This window comes from Varanus komodoensis, unplaced genomic scaffold (genome assembly GCF_004798865.1).
Source record: "Varanus komodoensis strain SLA01 unplaced genomic scaffold, ASM479886v1 scaffold68, whole genome shotgun sequence".
In the NCBI taxonomy this organism is placed as follows: domain Eukaryota; kingdom Metazoa; phylum Chordata; class Lepidosauria; order Squamata; family Varanidae; genus Varanus; species Varanus komodoensis.
The window spans coordinates 148,455-172,956 of NW_025336321.1; the positions used below are offsets into that span (position 1 = coordinate 148,455).

Sequence of the window (24,502 nt, forward strand, 5' to 3'; positions counted from 1 at the left end):
GACATTGCAACTCAGTTTGGGATTCAGACAGAATGGATTCCAGTCACACCTAATCACTAGACATTCCACAGTGTGTGTTAGCACAAAAGTGTTAGCACAAAATTGCAGTGTTCCTGAATGCATTCTGAAAATTGTTCCTGTGTGTGAGAATACACAATTGTCCTATAACAGTGATGGCAAACCTTTTAGAGACCAAGTGCCCAAACTGAAACTCAAAATCCATTTATTTATCGCAAAGTGCCAACACTACAATAAAACCTGAAAACTCTGCTTTTAGTTTAGAAAAAACACCTCACAGCCAGTCCAAGCATATATATATATATATATTTATCCATGGCAGCGCACTGACCAACCATGCGAAAGCTCGGACAAGTCGGGGCTAATGAGTCGCGGCTCGTGACATCATCACCTGGCACCGCTACTCCTTTCTGAGCATGTGCATGGCCCCTATCTGCGCTGTTACTTGATGCTTGACTGCTGGAGTGATGCTGGCGCAACTTGGCTTACGTGCCGACAGAGAGGGCTCTCCGTGCCCGCTGTGGCAAGCATGCCATAGGTTCACCACCACTGCCCTAACTACACTAGTGCTCTCCCATAGCCCTAAATACAGGGATAAAGTTCCAGTGAAAAGTGGGTGATTTTGAAGAAGCCTTCCTTGAGTAGCTCTTTCTGCACAGCTCATCATTTCTGCCCATTCTAAGCACATTCCAACCATACAAATCATGCCAGGACACCTTGTTTTTCTAACCCTAACCCTGCCCTGGTGCACACCCCTAATCCTAATATAGGGCTAAATTTCTATTGAAAAGAGGGTGATTTCGAAAAAGCCTTCCCTGAATAGCTTTTTCTGCACAGCTCATCATTTCTGCCCTTCTAAACACAATGAAACCTGAAAACTGAGGTTTTAGTTTAGAAAAAACACTTCACAGCCAATCCAAGCAAATATATATATATCCTTGGCAGCACACTGACGAGCCATGCGAAAGCTTGGACAAGTCGTAGCTAATGAAATAATGAGTTGTGGCACGTGACATCATTGCCTGGCACTGCTACTCCTTTCTGAGCATGCGCATGGCCCCTGTGTGCGCTGTTATACGCTGCTTGGCTGCTGGGATGATGCTAGGCGATTGGCTCGCATGCCGACAGAGAGGGCTCTGCATGCCCTCTGTGGCACGCATGCCATAGGTTCGCCACCTCTGTCCTATAATATGACATTCTAAAATATGTGACACATCACAACATTAAAGCCAATTTAGAACCTCCTAAATTCTTGAAGAAACCAGTGGCTGGGATCACACTGCATGACAACTCAGGGTGGCCATCGGACCATTTGTACTGAGGAACTGTTCCACCAGCAAGGGGTTGGCGTATTGTCTGAACCTAAGTGGCCATTCCTATTGTGGGAGAAGGGAAGGGGCAAGAAAACCTGTTGCCAAGAGTGGCAAACCCCCACCCCTGTAATTCTTGTCAGGCTTCTCCTGGCCACCACTGGGGACTCTTACCTCACAGGTACTGAAGAAGCACTTAGAGGTGACTTTCACTGGTTTGCTGCAATCTTCTTCCTCTTTAGCTTTGTCCTTTTTGAGATTGCAACCTCTGTTTTGAAAGCAACTGTCAGCCCCTTCAAAGCGTCTGAGCATGGCATGAGCGTAGCTGGTTGGAGCCGGGGGTCAGACTAGATGGTCCGGGAGACCCCTTCTGACTCGCTCTGTTTCTGTTTCTATGTTACATATTGGCCTGCCGAGGAACCATGGGAAATCTTGTGAGAAAAACCAAACAACCTCAAGTTTCTTTTAAAAGAGTCTGGATTTCATTTTTTCTATTTTCATGAGCACCTAGAATCTTGGGAACCATTGGGAATGTGGGACCATCCTTAGAACCACCAAGTCCAAAATAGAGATCTTACTGCAACAGGGGTGCAAATCTCACCCACCCCCTTTTTCATGAGCACAAATCACTTGTGCTTTTGTTTTGGCATGACAGCTCACCTTTCATCAGCTCACCTTTGAACCAATCAAGGGTGGTGGGGAGGGAGTGGCTATTTAGATTCTCTCCAGGTTAATATCCATGTCTGGTACTTGCTGCACTTTGCAAGCAGGTATCTCTCTGGACATCGCTCAGGCAAATCTGCCCAACTTTGGACCTCTGTAACTGTACAGGTGCAGATTTATGATAAACTGAAAGAAAACTAAATTAACTTATGCAAATATTTGTGCACATTTAGTGATCCAAAAAGACTTTTAAATGAGGTTTGCAACTGCAGACCCTCCAAGATGACAAACTGGCTGTCATTGTAGATAAAACAGAGGTGGCTGTCAAAACAAAGACTGCAATTTGGGGGGGCGGGGGGGAGGATACAATAAACCTCAGCAGCTTATGATTGCGGCAGAGAGGTAAGAACAAGTTGGGCCTACCATGGAGCCTCCTGGCATATGCACAGGAAGACTGAGGCCGCAGGGAGAGGGGGCAACAACCCATGGTGAACCCAATTATCTGTCAGGTACACTGTGGGTTGTTGGCAGAACAAGCAACATACCATGACTTATTGCCTGGGTAGGTTGGCATGATGTGTGAAGGCTCTACTGCATTTATCTGAGAAAGGACAAAATGTACTCCCACTGAGTTCAAATCTGCCAGAGGGAGCCTGGCCCTAGTTCCAGGCCAACACAGCAGTGAGGGGGCCGACACACTCCCTCTCTGCACTGCCACTTACTGCACAAAGTTCCACATGGAAGCCTATTTGCTTGAGAATCCTGCATGTGCCCCTCCTGTTGCCCATTTTTTGAAGTGGAATTATACAAATTGCATCTCTGTGATCTCTGGTGGTGAACAAATCCTTTCCCTCCTACGAATTGTGTACCAGCCAACCTGCTGATGAAGCAACTATTAGCCCACACAGAGAGACACAACATGCCTTATCAGCCCATGATTTTAATGTTCCCCTCTCAGAGATTAGGGATCCAACATTTCCAAGAACACCATGTGCTCTCCTTGAAGCTTGGGGTGCTGCTTAGTCCTACTCTGTCCCTGGATCTTCAGCTGGCAGTGGTAGTAAGGACAGTGGTTGCACAATTACGAGTGGTGCACCAGCCAGTTATGTCACACTTAACACTGCTGCTGTGTGTTGCAAGTAGACACCTGAAGAGTGTCTAGAAACATCAATTGATGCAAACTGTGGCAACTAGGAAGCTAACCAGTGCACAGTACTGAACCATATTACACTTGTTTTGAAAGACATGCCCTATTGCCATTGCTTTCCAGACTCAATTCAGGATGCTAGTTTTATCTTTAGAGCCTTCAGTGGCTTAGGACTTTGCTGCCTAAGGGACATTATGAACCTGTCTGGTTGTGAAGATCTGCAAAAGAGGCTGCTCTTGAGGGCACTTGTTGGGCAGGCACCCTGTGTCAATCCTAACCTATGGAGTGGCTCCCATTTTCTTGACTTTTTGAAAGGGTGTGAAGATGTTTCTTTTATATGTAGCTTTTTACATTATGTAAGTGTGTGGTCATAATCTGCTTCTAATTGGAACATACTAAGCCAACAGAATTTTCAATAGCTTTCAGACCAAACTAGGTACTTTGGGTTGGATCTAGGCCATAGTTAATTGAAATTACATCCCACTGTATTCAATGGGACAAATTAGTCATAACTTGGTTCCTATTGATCCCAGATGGACTTAAGTGCAATTAATTCAGTCAGAATCTAGTGTAATCCAAGCTGCATGACATCAGATCCAAAAGAATATTTGCCAGTTTTTACTTTTTATTTTTTTTAACAAACTTCCCCAATCTCCACATGATACATTATCTATCGAGATACCTGGATTCTAATATAAGGTTTCCCCCGCCTCCATCCACATCTTTCATTATATCTTCTGGTAGTGTTTTTTCCTTTATTTTTTTGCAGCCAAAGGTAATCACTGAATAAAAGGATATGAATAATGTTTACTAGACATTCTAAACTGCTAATTAAATTTGTTATTCTCTCCACCGCTTTCTTAATGTACAAACTGCACTTTATGAGAAACTATCATTTTGTATATGTTCAATTTCAATTATATTGTACCAGCTCTGATTAAAGTAAGAAGGCATGGATGATAGTTTCAAGTATCAAAGCTTTCAGAATGCCTTTTAAATGCCAACCAGATATGAACAGTTTTGCTACTTTAGCACTCTCAACTGCAAATTTAGGAATCTTAAATTGCTTGTGATCCGTTTGTTTGGGACATACATTTAACAACACTATTTGAGACTACCATTTGGTAAGCAACTTATCTTAGTTCAGACCAAGCAGTGGCTGTTTGGCAGATATGCTACAAGACCACTATATATATAGTATACATACATATATAGTATACATACACTATACACACATACACACACACGCAGTCACTTTGATGTAGTTTTGCTTCTGTCTATTGAGCCACAGAACAGATCACAGTACAGCACTACAGAGTTCAGGTCTGTGTCCCAGGAAGATCCAAGTACCCTCCTAACTTGTCCAAGAATCTCATAACTCCTTATGAACTTTACCATTTGTGGCACCTACTCATATATCAAAAACTTTTGGAAAGAGTCTTTTAAATGGTAAACAAGGTACTACTGCCATAATCATACATCCAGGGAGTCAAGAATTTCCGATCTTACTGAGGATAACTGCTCAATTCATATAAACAAGATATAAACAGAAGCTAGAGAGTATTTTGTGAACAAGGCAAATGGGAGGTTCATGAAGTACATGATTATAATCCATAATTAACAGATTCTAATTCATAATGTACATCTGTATAGTTCAGATGTAACTGTTACTCAGGGAACTAAGCAACACATTTCTAATCAGGAATAAGACTGGGAGAAGAAAACCAAAGCTGAGCTATCTATCATGGCCATCCAAGAATAAGCTCATTTGGGAGCAAAGACAGGAGGAAATTCTCACAGATGACACACGCAAATGGCTATGTCTAGCAGGTACTAGGTATGATTCCATCTTGTCAAACAGGAGGGTGTTACATGTTATTCTGACTCCCATTGTTCTGGACACTTTCTGGACAGCCTGCAATATTCCATCCCCGGGCAAGATGTGCTGGAATCTCAGTGGTAGAGCTTTTGTGATTAAGATGATTACCTAAATCTATTTCAGTCTTGCCTTCAGGTCTGGATATGACTACATGCTCTGGTCACCGTGATGGATGATCTACAGCATGAGAACAGGGAAAGGGTGTCCTCTGCGGCTCTGCTGGACCTTTCAGCAATTCTTGGTACCACTGATCATGGTAACCTTCTGAAGTAACTAAGGCAGGATTGGGAAGCACTGTTATATACTTCTCTGGTCATTCTTGGAGTTCTTGTCTCCCCCACACCATCTGTCAGTAAACACATTTCTTAACCTCTCACTCATCACTCCCCGTACACACACTTTCATCCTAGCTCATCACCCACATCCACAAACTGCACCCCCCCGCACCACCCCACAAATCTCCAACCACTTCAGCAGGCACCAGTCTGGCAGTGCACTGATGTTTAGGCAAAACAACATGTCATCCATTCTAGTTTAATGTATGGCATTTCTGATGAGGCCTTAGTACAGGGTGGAGAACCTTCAGCCCATGGAGTCTTCCATGTTACACATTCATAGGAATTAGGAATGCATAAAGCTTCTACTGGAACCAACCTAAGGCATTCCTCAAGCCTAACTACTGCATGCAAGTTGGAAATTGTGGAAATGTGTTGCAAGCCCATGCCCCTCCACGGTCTCCTTCGAGCTGGTACTTCACGTGCTTTAGGGAAAGGCTTTGTCAAGTTTTCCTCAAGCCTAATTGCAGCATTGAGGGAAATGGGAAGGTTGCATCTGGAAGGGGAGGGTTACCCCCTTTTTGTGACCCCTCCCCATGGAGCTCTTATTTCCTATTTGCTACAATGGGAGACTTTCTGCAAGTCTAACTGCAGGGGACATCTTCACAAGTGTGTGCATGTCTCAGAGGTTACCCAATAAGGGAAATCAGCCATCAGACTTAAGAAAGTTTCCCTACTTTATTGCAACCTGATCATTTGGTTGTGTAACCAGACCAAATGATGAAAAGGATATACTCTGTCCGCTATTACTTCAAAATTACACACACAGCAGAACACTAATTCGCACTTTAGTATTTATAATGCACATACTCTCAAAGCCCACGAATCCAGGTAGCTTATTCTAGAGACTATAAGCACATTCACAATCAACGTAGACACCTTATTTTAGGAATGTGACTTCTAGAGAAGCAATTTATTTTTAAAACTATACAAGTTTTTTGTTACCAAAGCAAAATGTATTCACAAACCTGCACTACAAAAGGGAAAGTGGCATACATTTAAAATGTGTCATGTTAAGGAAAACATGTTATCCAACTGCTATTTCATCTTGCCTGTAATTCTCATGTTATTGTTTTAGTTTTCAGTACGTAGAAACACAGCTATGTAAAAAGCTACAGTTACTGAGTCATAAAAATTCTAGATGATTTAAAATCCATGAAAAGGCAAAATGTGTGTCCATCACAAAAAGAAATAATCATAAATCTTCTGTTTCAATCAATGTGCTGTTCTTTCAAAAAATGCTAAAATATGTTCTTTCAAAGTTGTGGTCTTCAAACATTTTCACTGAAGTTAATTTCTTCTTGCTTCTTATTCTCCCTTATTTTAAAAGGCCATTTGTCACCACAGTGAAGCCTAACAAAAACATCCAAAGTATATCCTATTTTGCTACAGGACATGACTCACTAACCTTCTAAACTAATTATTTCCACCGAGTTTGACCACATTTCACAACTCAGTAATGAGTTACTAAATGAAGTGCCTGCTTTTGAAGAAAACCCCCAAAATGTTGTTTAAAATTACAAAAGAAAACATTTACCGATCACAGAAAGAATCCCAATTTTTTTTCACATGTTCAATTATACAATACATCACAATTTTGAAGTCATTTTTGAAGACAACTAATCAATTGCCTTAAACTTCCAGAATGTTGCAAATACTCAGAGGGATAATCAAACATAATTAGTTTCAAAATTCACTATTACATTTCAGAGCTTGTACTGTACAATGTCACTTAAAATTCAAGTTTGTGAAGCTTTAAAATGTGGCATAGAAGAGCAAAATACTTTTCTGGAATGGAAGCTGCCACTTACATCAAAGACTTAATAAACATATGCTACAACCCATATCCAAGGTCTGTTAGTTTTTCCAGGCTCAAATATCTCACCAGTCATTTTGATCAAGATGGGACAAAGCTCAAGAAAAGAACATATATTGTTTATATATTATGCAATTTAAATGCTCATGTCCTAAAAAGGTGAGATTTGGTAAAGAGTTGGGGGCATGCTGAGAATTGTACATAGTGCACCAAATCAGTATCCCATAGGCAAAATGTTATACTAATGACCCTTTCATAGTTTACCCCAACTATGTTTATCAGGAACAGTTTCTTGAACAAACTGCACTGAGATTTTCTATTTTTACTGTGTATACAACATCGAAAGATGGCTGCATAGGTTAGGTTATGGTTTTCCACTCCAGCTGGTATTTTGGATTATGCATAAATACAAATGTATATGTTAAAAAAACCCACTTTCACCTCAGGATGCACATAAATATGAAAAGTGGGATACATCTTATTTGAAAGTTAGTTTAAGCAACAAGCCTAGTTGTAAATTAAGTTTGTGGAACTATATGTTATTCTAACATGGATTACAGCATGTGGCAAAATGTGCCGAAAAAGAAAAAAATAGTTTTATTAAAACAAAACTACCCATATACTAAAAGTTACAGCACTGTAAACATTTAGAAACCATCATTTTGTATGTTGTGGCATCTTAAATATTGAACTGCAGCAAGAAGTTTAAAGAGCTTTCATTTACAATGGCTGTATATTCCTGTATAAAAGTTCTTCTACCTTTATGAAGTAGAATTTCATTACACCTGTAAAATTTAAAATATATAGAAAACTGTATGTGCTTTAGCTTGTTAAAGCATATTAATACTGTTATGAAAAATACAGTGATTTCAAAAGATTAAATATTAAATTAACATTTCAATTCCATTTAAAAATCCCAGATTTTCCAGAAAGAAAACAATTTTCCAGAAATGTCTAGTTCAAACTATTAGAGGAAAAAATGCTAATTTTGGTTAAGAATTTCAACTAGAGAACTCTGGAAATTCAGAGAAAGGAATCTCTTTCAGTTCAAGGCAGAATTTTTAACACCATTGTATGGGAACATTTGACTTCTATTCACAAGGGCTTCAGCTGCTTATGGTTTTAAGCATAATGCCAGTGAAATCCATGATCACTAACTATATAGCTTTTTGCAATTCCTTTAAACATTCCTTTAGAAGAATGCAGTTTATAATGTGGGTGTGTACTGGAAGGTGCTTTTGCTGAAAAGTGACACCATAACCAGTAAGGGGGTGGGAAGAAGATAAACATGCAGATCCACAAAAATTCCATGAAGAAGCAGAAGGCACTCCTGCTCACACAGGGACCTATCACTGAATCCTCACCCACTCTCATTAATCCCACATTTTCCAAAAAGTTACTCTGGTGTGTGAGATGTTTTCTGCTTATACAGTGGGATTTGTTTCAAACTTGCAGAAATGACTTTGTTGAAGTCCATAACAAATCATTTTAAATCTTACTGCACCACTCAGAAGTTTTGTTTTTCAATTGATAATGATCTAGGAGACAAAGTCTAATATAAATATGCCCTTCCAAAATATGTAATTATGTACACCTGTTCTGTGCTAGACCACCTCCCATATACTTACTAAGTTTAATACTTTAATGTGATGCAACTTGTAATATTACCTTAATGCAAGAAAGAAGCAATGACAGAAACAGCACACCTACTCCCATGTTAATTGTTTACCTGAAATATTAGCTAATAAAAATGCCAGTAATGCATGATTCAATTCAAACATAACAACACAATAGGAAGCCAATGTTGTACTTTTTGCTGACTTGCAGATTCTGAGGTAGAAAAGGTCGCTCCTCCTAACTAAACTCAGCTGCACTATAAAATTGTAATTGTGGAACTAGCATTCCTATGCTGATGTTGGAAACATACACACAATGGGAGAATTAGGATCACATCAGTATGCCCCTGTTTGCACAGTGCATTTCAGGCTTACATGGAGACTGATGTACACAGAACCAAATGCCCTTGCTTTGTGCAATGCCGCAATGAAGGTATGCAGGTAGGACCACACAAACATTGAGCTCCATTCATTTAAATCCATTGCATGAACAAAAGGTAAATGACAACTAAGTCAAACACACCAGGAGGTGGGGCCAACACAATCATGCTCTCCCACTATATATATTCTAAATGGTAATATAGTGCTAGTATGTCAAAAACAATAACCAGGCTGCATTACTTCTTTTGCAGAACAGATGGACATACACCTTATGTTTTGAAAAAGGACTGCTGCCAAGTGGCTATTGGCTCATAAGATAAAGAACATTTACTTATACTTGAACACTGGTAGTAGTAATGAAAGTTTGAAACTCAACACAGTGACCTCAACTGAGCAAATCTATTTACTCATGTAGCAGTTGTCTGTACACAAATTGGTTTTGTTTTTCCAAATGTAAGTTTCCATCTTGAATGCAACTTTGAAGTGCTTTCATGAATGTAAAAAGCAGCTTTGACTTCGGTGGGCCCTGAAAAAAAATGTGGGGGGAAAGGTTCTTGCTGTGTTTGGATTTAGTACAACTTCTGGATTATAGCCCATTATAATCAAAACAGATTGTTAAAGCTGGCAAACACACTACAGTTTCTATTAAAGTTTTTCCCCTGGTACAGCTCCATCATGAGTAGCTTTCCAATACAAACCTAATTGTACTACTGTTACATATTTCATTTGCAAAGTCAGGAGTCCTACAGAATAACCCCATTACTATAAAATATTTACAGAACTATTCACCTAAAAATTGCAATCCCTAAACTAGCAACTTAGTCCCTACATTAAAACAAGGGTAACCTTTCACCTGAATCCTTATTTAGATTGATAAATAAACCAGATGTGTGTTAGTCTGTTGAGAGTGTAATGCTGATAGTTGGTGGTCGCTGCTGATTAGACTGCCTGTTTGAAACTGGAATTTCTATTCTTTCTGCTCCAAAAATCAAGTTCTCTTCTTGCAAACTGCACACTGAAAACCGGTTTGCCTCTGTGCTATTGTGATTATTTGGGACTATGACTCCACTAACCTGCTCAAATGATTTACTGAAAAGAGTAGTGCTAGTTCTAGCCAAACTATGACTGCCTGGTTTAGGCAGGGATTGGCTGCTAGTCAGGGTCAGTCTCTTTAAAGACAAAAGCTCTAGATTCTCACTCATTGCTCTCTGGTTTTGTTTACGAGACAGATGTTCTTTGTAGGATTCACCAACAGCTTCTTTTTCTTTTCCTCCAAGTTTGCTTATTCCAGACCTTCTCTGACCCTTGCTTACTGGAGTCTTGTTGCTGGTATTGCTGCTGTTTGCTAAAGCAGAGTGACTTGTTGTAGAAGTAGCCCTAGAGTAAAAACCTTCATCAACTTCAGAGACTTCAATTAATTCTTCTTCTGGAATTCCTAGTTCGTTACCTACATGGAGAAAAGTGAGAATACATATTAATATATTTGTTTATACAGTCAAGTTTTGGAACCAACTAGATTCTATATCATTGTATTTTGGCATTTTCAAGCACAAAGCAAAAGACTAAGGAGCAGTGAGGAAACTTACCTATTAAGTCACATTGACAGAATGTACACAGTATAGTTTATATTACAATCGTAAAGTGATTTTATTTAAACCAAGAAGCATGCTTGAAATCTCTTTTGTAGTGATTTATAAGCACTCCTGTTATTCATGCAATAGAATCAAAGATTAGATATATTAAAGGAAGTATGAACCCAAGTATGAGCAAAGGCATCTACATACTATCTGCATAGCACATTAATCATTGAACTAGATGATCAGGGCACTGTAATACCAATGCAGTATCACCTGCAGGTTCTCAATTTTAGCAAACCCAACAGTGTGTTGTTTTGTTTTGGACTGAAAGGTCACATTCTGCAGTACAGAGTTATGCTTGGTGAAAAGTCTGGAAACTGAACACATTGGAGTACATGTGCTCATGGTTACAAGATTTCCAGTGTTACAATGGAAAGAAAAATTAATTCATGTGGTTAATTCACATTTGTAAGAAAAATCCTCAATAGCACAATCCTATGCAGGTTTGACAGAAAAATATTCTATAACTCCCAGCATACCCCAACCAGCTGACTGGGGCATGCTGGGAACAGTAGGATGTTTTTTCTGTTTAAACAGGCACCTTAATTGACTTGGTGTTGCCAATGTAAGAATACGGATCACAGGGTTGACATTGCTTCCTAATATGAACTCTCTCAGTGTGGTTTCCCAAGCTAAAATATACTTGCTAGTGGCATACTATCAATATGTATTCAGCACAGAGATAATTTCTATGTGCAAAGCATGCAGTTGTGTTTTATTAAAGGCAACATGCAAATATATTTATTGCATACTGCAATTCTCCAAACATGCAGCAGTGACCCTTTCAGTCAATACCTTTGAGTGTAGTTACAAAGTGCTGTGCTAAAACTGCACTCTGCCAGGTAAGCTTATTCCATCCTCCATTATTTTTCTTACAGATTTTTGCCTCCTGATCTCTGGCAAGCCTTTGCTGTCAACTCTAGGATCTGTAGGCGTTTCCTGTACACCCTGTATATGCTGAGCATCACTCTCTGCTGGTGCTCTGCCTCTTTCCCCATTCCCGGTCCTCTCTCCAGACACATTTGTGACACTAATCTCGGGTATGACAAAGTTTCCCGAATCAGTAGTGCCATTAGCATTATCTGGTTGTTCTAGAATTAAAGATGGATAAGACAAAAAAGAAGAAAAAGAAGAGATGGCTGAAACAAAAAACATGGTGATAAACAGAAGAGACAAATCTGACAAAACCAGAAGGCTGAGTGTTATGAGGCCAGATGACTGCTTACTGGACTTTAGTTATTCAGCAATATTAGTAGTAAGGGGGTAAAGTAATTCTACATAAATGTACATAAAGAAACTCTGCTGTCACCAGAAACTCAAAAATGAACTCTCAATATTTTTTTAAAGATCCAAATATCACACATTTCTTTCTATAGCAGCTAAATGTATAAATAGATTCATTTGAAATAGATATTTTAAAACCAAACCAATAATTGCATAAGAAACAATTTGCTTGAGGTTATACCATAATAAGACTGGAAATCAACTGAAACATTTTTAGAATAGCAGCAGTATTTCTGCATTAAAGTTATGCTATATAAAATTGACAGTTATCCTGTATATTGAGATTTGCTATGTTAAAGGCTTTATTAGAAAAATGAGTTATGGGATGGCTAAAGCACAAACGACATCCAGCCATCCATTCCCTTCCCTGCTTTTGGCTTTAAAACAGGCTGTAATCCTTTCCCACATGAACTGATGCTCACATTTTGGGCCTTGTTTCCTTTGCAGGCATATGGGCATTCAGATAGCATGAAAATGATCGCAGAGGATGCAAGATATGCCAAACCATTTTTGATAAGAAAAACAAATAATTCTCCACTGAAACTTCAATAAAGATGAATTTAAAATTATCAGTAAGATCTTTCAGGGGCTGAATCCTACAAGCCCTTTGCAATGCAAAGGAAGACTTCCTTGTGCACTTTTTCCTATGATTTATATGTCTCCAAGCACTAGAATTTTAGTTTCTATATAAAACTGACTGTAATCCACTCTGTCACTGACAATCTCAAGGTAGCTAAAAGGTTTAGCAAAAACAGAGAAGAAGAAGTAAAAGTAAGCCAACGTACACATGTGGCTGAGAAGGGCAGGGGGAGCAACTATAAGTTCCAGCTTTATTAACAAATTGCAACAGTGAGTTAGACTAAAATCTGTGACAAAACAGAGACTGAAGGTCATTGGAAGATCATGAGCTTTTGAATAAAATGGGATGTTCTGCCCACTATGAAAATACATACAGAGACTACACAAACACTGGCAAAATCACATTTGTGAAAGTTAAGTCAGAAAAAGACATGGGCAGCAATGAAACTCTGGGTCATTAATGTAGTTTCATAAATCAAGCACTGAAAATCGAATGATAAATTAGTGACATAACTCATTAATCTCTACAACATTAATCAGAGCATTTAGTAATTAATAGGTTTTTAAAAACCCAATGCATACATTTTAAAAGCTAACTTGGAAGTAATAAAGAGGAACCCTGACCTACTTTTTACTTTACTGGAAAAGTTTGATTCTTGTTATGAACAGGAATCTTTAATATTAGGACTGCAATAATGATTACTGGTCATATCCAATTGGTGTCCCTCAGGAACAATTTGAGAAAGAGCGGAGGGCATAGCAGACTGCATTAAGTTAAAAACTGAAAATCTGCCGCTTCCTGTTTTGCCAACAAAAGCCTCTTCAGTGGAGGGACACCAGAAGATATATTAACAGATGGATATTTTTATTCTTTAAATTCAAACAGCTAGAACAATAAATTGAATAAAAAATAGAATGTATCTGCTTAAAATAAAATCTCAGAACTGAGCAGAAGGTTTATGTTTTAAGGAATAAAAAGAGTACACATTGCAAGAGCCAACAAGATAGGAATAATATTATTAAAGGATTGAGAATGGTTGATTGCATACATAATAAGGAGGAAAGTCATGTTTTATATAGCAAACCTGGGTAGCTCAGAGTCTCTCAAAGAAGCAACACAGGACCACTCAGACATAATAAAGTGATTTCTACATAGTATGAAATTCCATGGAATGCAGAAATAAAGAGTTTTTAAGCAGGTTAAAACAAATAAAATAAAAATTCCAAACTCCAACACACTCCAATCATGTTCCAGGACCCCCACAATGTTAATGGTATTTAAGCCTAGAGAAAATGGGGAAAGAAGGTCTAAAGGGGAGGAGGCAAATTGTGCAAGTCTACTCAGTTCAGTCTGAGTACAGTCAAGCCATGGAATTTTGAGATGTCAGTATGGAGAGGTGGGGTAGGGAATGGAAGGCTGGGGAGCAAGGAACATCAGCTCAAGCCCCTAACAGCTTGGAATTAATATCATTAATAGGCAACTTTAGAGTTAGAGGAATGCAAATCATGAAGCTGAAAACATTATCCCAGTAATATTTTAGAGTGTAGGAAAAGGAACACTTTATCCCAATCACAAGGAATCCTCCCTCTGCCATACCCCACCTCACCCCATCCCATGGAGCTATAAAATACTTCTATTCCAGAGCTCTTTAGCACTGTAAGGCAGAGTGGAGGGGTTGTGGAAAAGAATGAGAGGCGAGGTGTCCTTTTTCATGCAGATGGAAACTTTGCAGAAGACTGGTCCCTTTGGAGCTCTGGGATACACTGCAACCTGTAGTTGCAGATTCCACTTGTCCCTACTAATACAAAATCTGATCCAAAGCTCTGTTTGGTAGTAAAATGGAATCGACCAAAAATAAGGCCACCATTTCTGTACACTTGCACTCCCCAGTTATGCAGAACTATATTAGTTTGTAAATTCAGAGTAAAAATCAAATCCAGAAATAACCCAATACAAATGTTTGGATACTTAGTGCCTTTTGGGACATCCAGGATGTTTTGGGCGTCAGCTGAAGAAAGGGGCAGAAGGAAAACTGGAGAGAATGCAAAAAGAAATTGTCCTTTTGGAGCTTGTAGCAACCTACAGTATTCTCCACTACACTAGGAGGCTTCAGCAGTTCCCCATTTAATAAGGCAGAATTTGATAGAAAGGGCACAGATGAGATTGCTCTTCCCATACATCTGAATTTCTGTCAGGCCAGAGTTGATTCTGCCTTGAGATTAAGGATAAAATGTTATGCATGTTAGACATAATTAAATTCTGCTTCCCCAGCATCCCCTAGCCACTTCTTTCTGTGTAAAGAGGACTAAGATACTAAGTGTCTCCAAACTCAGAGGACTTTAGATCAGTACAAACATGGTTAAGATTGCAATGCATAAAGTCCAACTGTCATAAATAAGCACCAGCTAAATTAATGATTAAATTATATAACAGAGCCATTTAAAACTACAGAACTATTTTGCCAGACAATACATTTCGTGATTACTAACTTGCCATCATAGATCTTACCAGGATTTCCCAGAAAACAGCACAGCATACTGTGTGCATTTTTATTATATTACAGGAAATTATCTTAAATGCAAAAAAATTTTACTTAAATTTTGTCAAAAATTGTGCCAAATTGCTGGAAAAAACCTACTTACTATTGCCTACCTACTTTACTACTGAGTTATAACACTGTAAGTGGAATTTGCTGTTTACCATAGATTTGTTTTCTCAGTGTACTACTGTTTATAAACACACTGCTGAAGGCCATTAACTGAACAGATAATGTGAAGATTTCTGGTTCTGTTTAACATATTTGTTAATGCAGATACCGACTAGTCGTTATTTGTTTTTCGGCACCAGGTTAAGACCTTTTTATTCCAGCAATATTTTAGTAAGTTTTAACATTGTTTTTTCTATGTTTTTAACTGCAGCCGGTGTGGGTCAGGAATTTTATTTATATTTTATTTTATGCTGTGAGCCGTCCTGAGGCTTTTTGCGAATAGGATGGCATATAAATATTTTAAATAAATAATAGGGTACCTGTGGTTTCTTAAATGGTGAATAATAATGCTTCTGATTACTATTAAAATCACTGTGATGTCAATCCCTGTCTTCTAACCCAGGACACAAACTCAAGGCTCTACACCTTGCTTTCCTCATTTTTTGTCATAACCTTACTGCTTAAAGGGAATAATATCCATTTCTAAAAACATAGGTTTCTATTCCATTTTGCCCTAATATCTCCTTCATAGATTGCTAAGTAGTTGATATTAATCAAATTCACTGCAGGTATAAGAAACTAAACTCACTAGATCTGTACTTTTTCTATGCAAATTAACTTTATAAATAGGAACAAAGATTCTCCCAAATGCTCTCATTGTGCAATAATATATTACAGATGGAAAAAATTCAACAATATCAAACCTTCTTTGAAACCATATGCAACTGATAAATAACTGGTTAGCTAAGATCACAGTTGTTGAGTGAGATATACTTTCTAAAGAAGCATCTGGATCTATATTCCACAGTACTGAGATTTTAATTTAGAGTCATGTTTTTCAGAATATTTATTGGGGTTGATCTGGACCTCAATGATATTCTTGAAGTACAAGAGTTCCAGTTATGATGTCCACACTGAAGGTTTGGGTGAACAATTTTGTCCTATATCTATGTGGAAAGTCCAGGACACAGTGGTAAGGATCATGTTCAGCTGCAGAGGTTTAGGGTAGCATTTTTTGCAAGCTCACACAGATGCCACCCATATGCACATTTGCTAATAACACAAAGTACTACAGGAGTTATTTGGAGAACTGATAATAAGGAACAGTAAAAGTATCCATTATACTCCCCCTGATCTCTTATTTTAACAGCTGTAATACTTGCAAAATTCTCTTCCAGGAGTTAAAGTGGTGGTAGCTGTTGCTACCCAGCCCCACTTTTGTCATTACAGCATAAGATCAGCTTCCTGAATTGAAAAGTCATAACCTACAACTGAAAGAGACTGCAGCAATATTTGCATACCTGGCAAATTAGCCTTCTTCTTAACAAAATAACTGTTCATCTTTATTGGAGACAGTTGCTTTACTAATACTATCAAGCCTCTTGCCTTACTGTTATCTGCTGCAGCAAACACTTGTCCTAACCAATGACTCGTGAACTTCAGCACCTTTATCATCGAGTATGAATCCTGCAGGAAGGCAACATTAAAGAATGGATTTGGAAAGTGCAAGCTATTTATCTTTTCTGAACTATCAATACATTTAGTACTATATTAAAAAGGGAGAAAACTATGTTAGCTAGAAGGAGGTACTATAATCTGTAACCTTTGACTGTTACCCTATGAGTTATTGAATATGGGCAACACTCCAAAGTTTCCTCAATAATGATATCCAACCAGGAAGAGACAGGGCAGAAGAAGCAACTGGCCCAATTAGTAACCAAAGGTATTTTCATTTTTTTAAAGCAGCACTTGCTAGAAGATGTGTAACTTCTTTATATGCTTACATTCAACAAAATGGTTGTGTCCATTTGCTACCACTGACCTGTATGGATCAGGCTTTAATTCACAGTATTGCAGACCGAAATACTCTACAGAACTATGCCAGCAGTTAGAAGTCATTACTGAGACTATAAATGTGTTTGCTAGTAATGGACTTTACATCCATAGACCAAAGTAAGTTGAGGGCTCCACTAGCTGAATTAATTTATGTCTATTGTAAAACAGCAACAACAGACACAACACATGGCATACTGAGAGCAAAACGAAAATTTACTTGGATTTTTCTCTGTGACACTCTCAATACAAAATTTTCAATCACAGTAGTGAACCCAGGATACTAGTAACAGTGTAAACAGTAGAAAAATATGCTTAACCAACTGCTTTAGAAATCAACCATTTGACAAGGTAGTGGGTACTTCTTATTTTCTACAGGAGGAGATTAAACTCCGTATCACCTAATTGGGAGGATCCATTTTTAAATTCAAGATCCAATGTAGAAAAAAAGTGACTAAATCATTTTATGGTGATGATCATATAAATAAATGAAAGTGAAAAGTCTTATACTCTAGTACAGCTTTCTTCTCCTGCAACATATTCTTACGAGAACAACTATAAGGTAATTTTAACAGCTAGAGAATTTCTAAAATGAGATAATCACAGTGATTTGACAACCTTCAATGTTTGATGATGATATTCCAGACCAAAAAAGCCCCTATCCTAATTTATAGTCACTTGGGCATTCAGTCTGCATTCTGGTTGTTAAAAAAAGATACACAAAAGTTTTCCACCTGAGTAAAATATTCTAATCATGGTTGAATTCTAGACATGAGAGGTAAGGGTAAGGTAAGGACAGACTCACATTAAGTTTGCAATGTCTGATTTAAAACCTGATGATAGAGTAACATGAACAATAAACCTTGGGTAGTTACTTACATTCATGCTTACTAACAGAGAAAGCCATAGCTTTCTATGGCTTTAAATGGAAGAAATAGAATAGGACACTAGCTCATCAGCCAACTTAGTGACATTTGGAGCAGTATCCAATAGGGAGCAGTTGGTTGTGTCATGCAAGTGCCCCCCCCCCACTAATTCCACTGCACAAATAGGATCAACCACTGTGCAATAGAGATTTAATACTTCCTACAGAAAGCTCTGGAATAAGTAGAAACAATTGTTTCCAGATTGGGACAAGTTGGAAGAGCTGTCTTCCACAAGCTCCACTGACCTACCAAGTTCCAGAAACAAGTATTTCTGGTAATTTCCTGTTGGCTGCCCAAAGTACTAAATCTCTGTTTTGCAAGTAGTGAGTATTTCTCATACGATGGAATCAACAGGTTCACAGCACCCTGCTGGAAACTGCCTATGCGTGTACTACAATCTTACATAATCTTTATGTATGTACTATGTAAGTACACCACATCGGCAAAGAATCTCATCTTTTGGATTAATTTATTATATTTATATTCTGCCTTTGCTCCTTGCAAACCACTCAAAGTGGCTTACATAATCCTCCTCCTCCTCCTCTCAATCTTATCTTCACAACAAGAACCCTGTGAGGTAGCTTGGACCGTGAGTCTGTGACTGGCCCAAAGTCACCCAGTGAGTTCCAGGACTGAGTGGAGATCTCCTGAGTTCCAGTCCCCCACTCTGAACCACTACACCACACTGGCTCTCTGGATTTAATTCTAAATAGCTGTTTCAATTATTACATTTCTTACCATGCCTTTTCCATCTATGGCCCCGAATTGACATGCTGGTCACTGCATTTCTTGATATTCTAGATGCAGTAGGTGTAATTTCAACCTGAATGCATTTTGTACCTTCTTTATTAGATTTTATGGCACCTTGAGGCAATGAAGCTTTTATTGCATTAGCAACCTAAAAAAGCAACAACAAAATATGTGGGTGAGATTCTCAACATTAACGTATTAACTCAGGTTAAAGCAACATTTACTATATACCAAGCAATGCACCACATGACAGAAGTCAAAATAAGTTAATAATTTGGCTTCCATTGGTTCACAATTATGGATTAGCAGGCAATTCAAATTGTTTTACAGTTGTTGCTGAAGCCCAGTTGTAATCACATTTTCCTTTTCTAGTGTCTTTAAGCAACCCACTCAAACAGTATGGAAGAATCTTTCATTTGACAGCTTACTCCTATGTCTCTTAATATTGAGGAAGGGGCAGGAGACAGATGCCCCTCAACCTGTAGAGTTTTCAGAGCCTTAAAGGCAATAATGAAATGCTGTCACAGCTCATAACGTGCCTGGCCCCCAATCAAACTAACATTGTAAATGAACTTATCATGTCACACTATAACCTGAAAAAGCCAAAACTACCTCCCCTCCCACGTATGAACAGTGCTGTGGCAACAGTGATGTGTAATTCTTCCCAAAAATCCACATGTAGGCAACTACTAAACAATTCTCAGGAGCAAAACATCCTTTCCTCTGTCCCCCAAACTGCTGGAGTATTGCAATAGTTTAAATATGTTAGAAGATAAAATGGGGGCTTATTGCATAAGTATTTATGTAGTTTTTGGCCAGTGGAGGGAGAAGAGACATGAGAAGGCTACCCCTGCCAGCAAGTTTTTTTCATATTCTCCTATGAATAATATAGGCTAGACTATAAGTGGCTCATAATAAGTTATTGTGACTAAATGAAATAGCAGTACTTAAGAAAATGCAGCAAAGAAGCTCTTTCATCTGCAGCAAAGCTACCCATCTTCTTCTGTATGCAATTATCAAGTAACTTATTATGGATCAGGGTTAGTGTCACTGTTGCACTAAGATAGAAAACATGGCTTGCCATCAGATGTTTCAATTTTTGGAGATGCTGAAGGCCTTCTCTGTTGTAGTAGTGCCAATTATGGCGTTTGTTCCAAGTTACTCACTTGGCTCTAAACATGTCAGGGTTTTGATAACACCTGATTGTGTTTTTAATTTCCACAAGTGTCTAACTTGACAAGTGTCCAATTTGCTTTTTGCTTCTTTCCTTTCCCTTTTTTTCTGTGATGTTTTATTGCTACATAGCCAATGATTATTGTGTGAAATTATTTCTAATATTTAATTGTTGCCACTTCAGGTAGTTTATGTGAACTAGAGAAGTGAAATACATATTTTTAAAGATGAATAAATAGAAGAATTTGTATTGAAGAATTTGATAAAGACACCTACCAACAGTGGTTCTGGATACAGCTCCAGTTGTGCTCTGTATAAAATATCATCCATTGCTTTACGAGCCAGATCCCATTCTCCATTATAACTAGAATTTAATAAAATAAATAAAAACTTACTGTTCAATTTTGGTGAGCCACTTATTATAACATTAACAGAATGCACAAGAACATGCATTCCAGAAAGCTTGGAAGTTATCTGAAAACATTCTGATATTCAAATATATGAAACTAGTAATTTCTAGTCATCCAGATTCTGGCCATCAGTATGTGCTGCAGATTAGACCTAAAATATAGAACCATCTGTTTTAATGTTTTGTGTTATATGAACAGTTTAAACCAGGTCAGGTAGGCAAGTGATTCCATAAGCTTTCTGCTTGCCTTTCCTGGTAGTATCAACTGCTGAGAATCATCAATAATGATTTTCTGCAGCAGTATCTTTAGGATCACTGGACCCTACCACAGTAGTCAGGTAACCAAGTATTCTGTACTATATGATATCCATTGTGAAATGTATTATTTTGTATGTACAAGACATACATTTACTGAACTTACAAAGCATAATAAATCCCAGTTAACATTTGCACCATGAATTCTGAGGAAATTGGAATCCTGCTGTTTATGCCTTTGTATTTCCTCACTTGCTGGCGAGGATATCCACAAACACAGATCCTAAAATAAACAATAAGATTAGCAGTAGCATCTTCTATTTAAATTGCTTTATCATGTGTGATAGGGTAACTTTAATAAAGTCATTATAACAGGAAGAATATTGTACATTTGAAATACAAAAATGATAATCTGAAAAAGAATCCAGAAACATTTCAGGTGAAATAATCAGACTGACAAAGTGTACCTAACTAGCAATTGTATTTGAAGAGCAGTCAAATTAGAGCTGTCTCATGAAATGCTCTTATTTTCTAAACTTTCTGTTCAAGCATCTGCAACTGGTAGGTGGCAAGGATTTCTAGCAAGGTGCCTGAAGAGTATGCCATGAATACAGTACTGTCCAACAAACTAGTTAATGAACCATTTGAAGTAGCAAGTACATTTGATTGATTCATGAGCAGCAATTATAAATATTTCAAGAGCATATAGCAGCAACTACAGCTACTATTAATCAAATGTTTCAGATTCCTGTAGTGCACTGCCAGCTTTCAGTTGAAATGGCTCATTATAAAAGGGTTTGAAGTGCATGTCTATCTCCTGCTTTGATCAAAATAATTAGCTTTAAAAAGCCAAAGTGTATATACCAGAGGTGGCCAGACTTGCTCAACAGAAGAGCCACATATGGTAAATGTCAGGTGTTTGAAAGCTGTGAGTGGGCAACCGTGGACAGTTAGCAGCAAGTGAGTGCCTGCAAGCAGCAAGTTGGAGCCCATAGGTGCTCCACAAGCCACAAAATAACAAGCCACAAGCCACAAAATAAACTCAAAGGGCCGTATGCAGCTCCTAAGCCCCAGTTTGGCCACTCGTTATATGCATACAGAGGACAAAGGGGCAAAAACTACTTAAAATCTATACGCAATCTAAAATATACTATACATATATAAATTAAGTTATGTAATTAGTATTTTAAGAGAAAATGGAAAAAGTACATATATTTAAATTATAATTTTAATCTTTATAACTCTTAACTGAGATGTTTGAGTAATTAATAGTCTATTGAATAGCAGCAATAAAGACCTCTCACTGTATTGCATAACAGCCAGAAACCACACATTCTATGAAATCCAGAAATGTCTTGATTTTTTGCTTTCCTGAATTATTAACCTTGTACCTAAAGTTCATATCCAGTTACTACTATTAAGTATGAGATTACAGCCAAACCAATCTTAACATAATATTACAATCAAAAGGCAAAGTACAAGTGGGAAATAAACCTCACAGTATTCAGGAAAAGGAGAACTGATTAGGCAGGAGCAGCAGTGTTTGCTTCAGGAGAAAGCAGGGAGTACAGATGGGAAAATCCAGGGATTATATAATACCTACCCTTTATTGAAGTACTACAACATATGAGCTCTTAAACTGAGCATCAGAACTAAAGATAAGTAATTCTACTTTAGAGTAATATAATGAAAAGTCCATCAAATGTTGTCATATACTTCATACATACTAGGATGGACTCAAAGAAGTAAATTAATTATTAATTTGCTCATTTCCAACACACTAGGAAACATGTCACTGCTTTGTGGAATGCTCCATATGACTGAAGAACGGGATAAAGTGAAGTCCTTGACTGCGCGAGCAGAACCCTACTTCAGACCTTGCCATTCAACAGAGCAGGGGTGGGAACTCACAGAACAGGGACTACGCACACAGAGGAAATGCTCACATAGGGTGTATGGAACTGCATAAATGAACACACTTTTCCTCCCATTCACAGGGCCTAACCTAGTACATAGCTATGGTTTGTACCAAAGGAGCCCTTCTACTAGCAGTAAGCCTCTTTTGCCCATGGAAAGGCTGTTTTCAGCTTAGCAGAGTTCCTCCATTTCCATAAGCTTTTATGTAAGATGTTGAATAAAATGTTTATGGTCCACTGAAATGGATTCACTCTAGACTGCATTCTTGTCATTTACTACTTCTTATACTGCATACAAGGCTTAGTACATTCTGGCACCATTCTGTTCCATTTTCCACTTCTGAGGAAGAACAGAACTTTGCAGCCTTCTAGTGGGTCAATTTTCACTTTTTCCAAGTGCTGTGTCTTGGGCCATCATGCACCTGTGTGAATCACTGCAGCATTTCTTAAAGAAAACACTGACCAGGTTTGCATGTGCGCAAGTAGTTAATAAGCTACAGTGGCTTATTAGTCATCCATGCACATGCCTGGTATGTGCTATTTGATCTCACTAATCACCTTCACAAGACATAGCTTGTCATTACATAATGACCCAGTGAGGGTGGATAGCTGGTGTGGTTAAGAAGCCATCTAGCAATATTAAGGTAACTTTAGCAACTTCGTATAAAGAAAATTTATATAAAATGTTTTATAGATGGTATTTGTCACCAAGTCGATTAGCTAAGATGTTTCCAAATATGTCAAACGGATGTTGGAAATGTAAACATAATGTGGGTACTTTTTACCATATATGGTGGACCTCTGAACATGTGAAAAAGTATTGGATTAAAATACATAAATGACTTGAGGAAATGCTACAAAAACCCTTCGCTTTTAAACCTGAAATTTTCTTGTTAAGCATTATACCGGAAGATATTAGCAAACAAGAAATGTATTTGATGTTACATTTAATCACAGTGGCAAGGATTGCATTTGCTCAATACTGGAAGAGGAATTACCCACTGAGGAACTGATTTTAAAAAAGATTCTGGACTGTGCAGAAATGGACAGATTGACTCTATCACTGAAGGAGAAAGAAGATACTGAATTCTATCAAACTTGGGACCTTTTTTATGACTGGCTGGAGAAATGGGACTTGGCTTAGATTTAAAGATGTTTTTAAATTTTTATAAATCGATTTGAGTATGATTGTAGAATGTTAAAAAGATATGTTGTAGGGGGCTGACCCAGCACGTCCGATGTATATGATGATTGATGTTTTTAGTCTTTAGTTAAAAATCTTTATAAAAGAAAAAGAAGAAGCCATCTAGCAACCCTACAAGAGAGCATGGGTTTGGGTGATTCTAGAATGGTTAGAGATTAAACAGCAGCTCACTTGGTACACCTGAGGAGTATCAGCTCCAACAGACAAGCAAAAAGCAAAGCAAAGTAGCAATAAGCCAAGGCTTGTTTTCTTTTTAATAATGGTTTATTAAACTGGGATTTTTTCATATACAGCCAGCCCTATGCTTTTATTTTGTAGGTTTCTCCATTTAAATGTTTTTAATTTACACTCAGCACTACACATGTTTCTACTTAAGTTTATCTTACATTTTTCCTTCGAGCCTACTCCCATAGAGCTGCAGCCTAAGTCTGCTATTCTCCTTTCAGCAAGAGAATTACCTTGAGCAGATCTGACATAACGATTGAAGAGAAACTGCAGGCAAATAGCTTAAGGCAGCATTGTAACGCAACAAAAGGAATGTCAATACTTCAAACCTGAAAAAAATATTAAGCAGTTTGATTAGCTGAAGAATACAAAAGGCTTGATACTCACAATGAAAATGCATATTCTGTCAACTTTCATCAAAACAGAAAGCCACCATAA

At 38.0% G+C, this 24,502-nt stretch overlaps 1 protein-coding gene across 7 annotated transcripts in view; it reads right to left on the minus strand.

Annotated features, from left to right (window-relative positions):
* FAM126A (family with sequence similarity 126 member A) overlaps positions 1 to 24,502 on the minus strand; it is an 80,683-nt gene that overhangs the window by 33,650 nt on the left and 22,531 nt on the right. The window contains exons 7-13 of one of the 7 annotated variants that reach the window (XM_044450743.1): positions 24,298 to 24,393; positions 20,886 to 21,002; positions 20,332 to 20,419; positions 18,871 to 19,030; positions 10,364 to 10,612; positions 3,821 to 3,920; positions 1,503 to 1,737 (exon numbers count right to left, since the gene is read on the minus strand). In XM_044450743.1, coding sequence (XP_044306678.1) covers positions 1,671 to 1,737; positions 3,821 to 3,920; positions 10,364 to 10,612; positions 18,871 to 19,030; positions 20,332 to 20,419; positions 20,886 to 21,002; positions 24,298 to 24,393 — 877 coding nt within the window. In that variant the 3' untranslated portion in view covers positions 1,503 to 1,670. Of the gene's footprint in view, positions 1 to 1,502; positions 1,738 to 3,820; positions 3,921 to 6,235; positions 10,613 to 11,597; positions 11,894 to 16,674; positions 16,841 to 18,870; positions 19,031 to 20,331; positions 20,420 to 20,885; positions 21,003 to 24,297; positions 24,394 to 24,502 lie in introns of those variants that run through there. The other 6 variants (XM_044450747.1, XM_044450745.1, XM_044450744.1 and 3 more) reach the window with 6 other exon arrangements.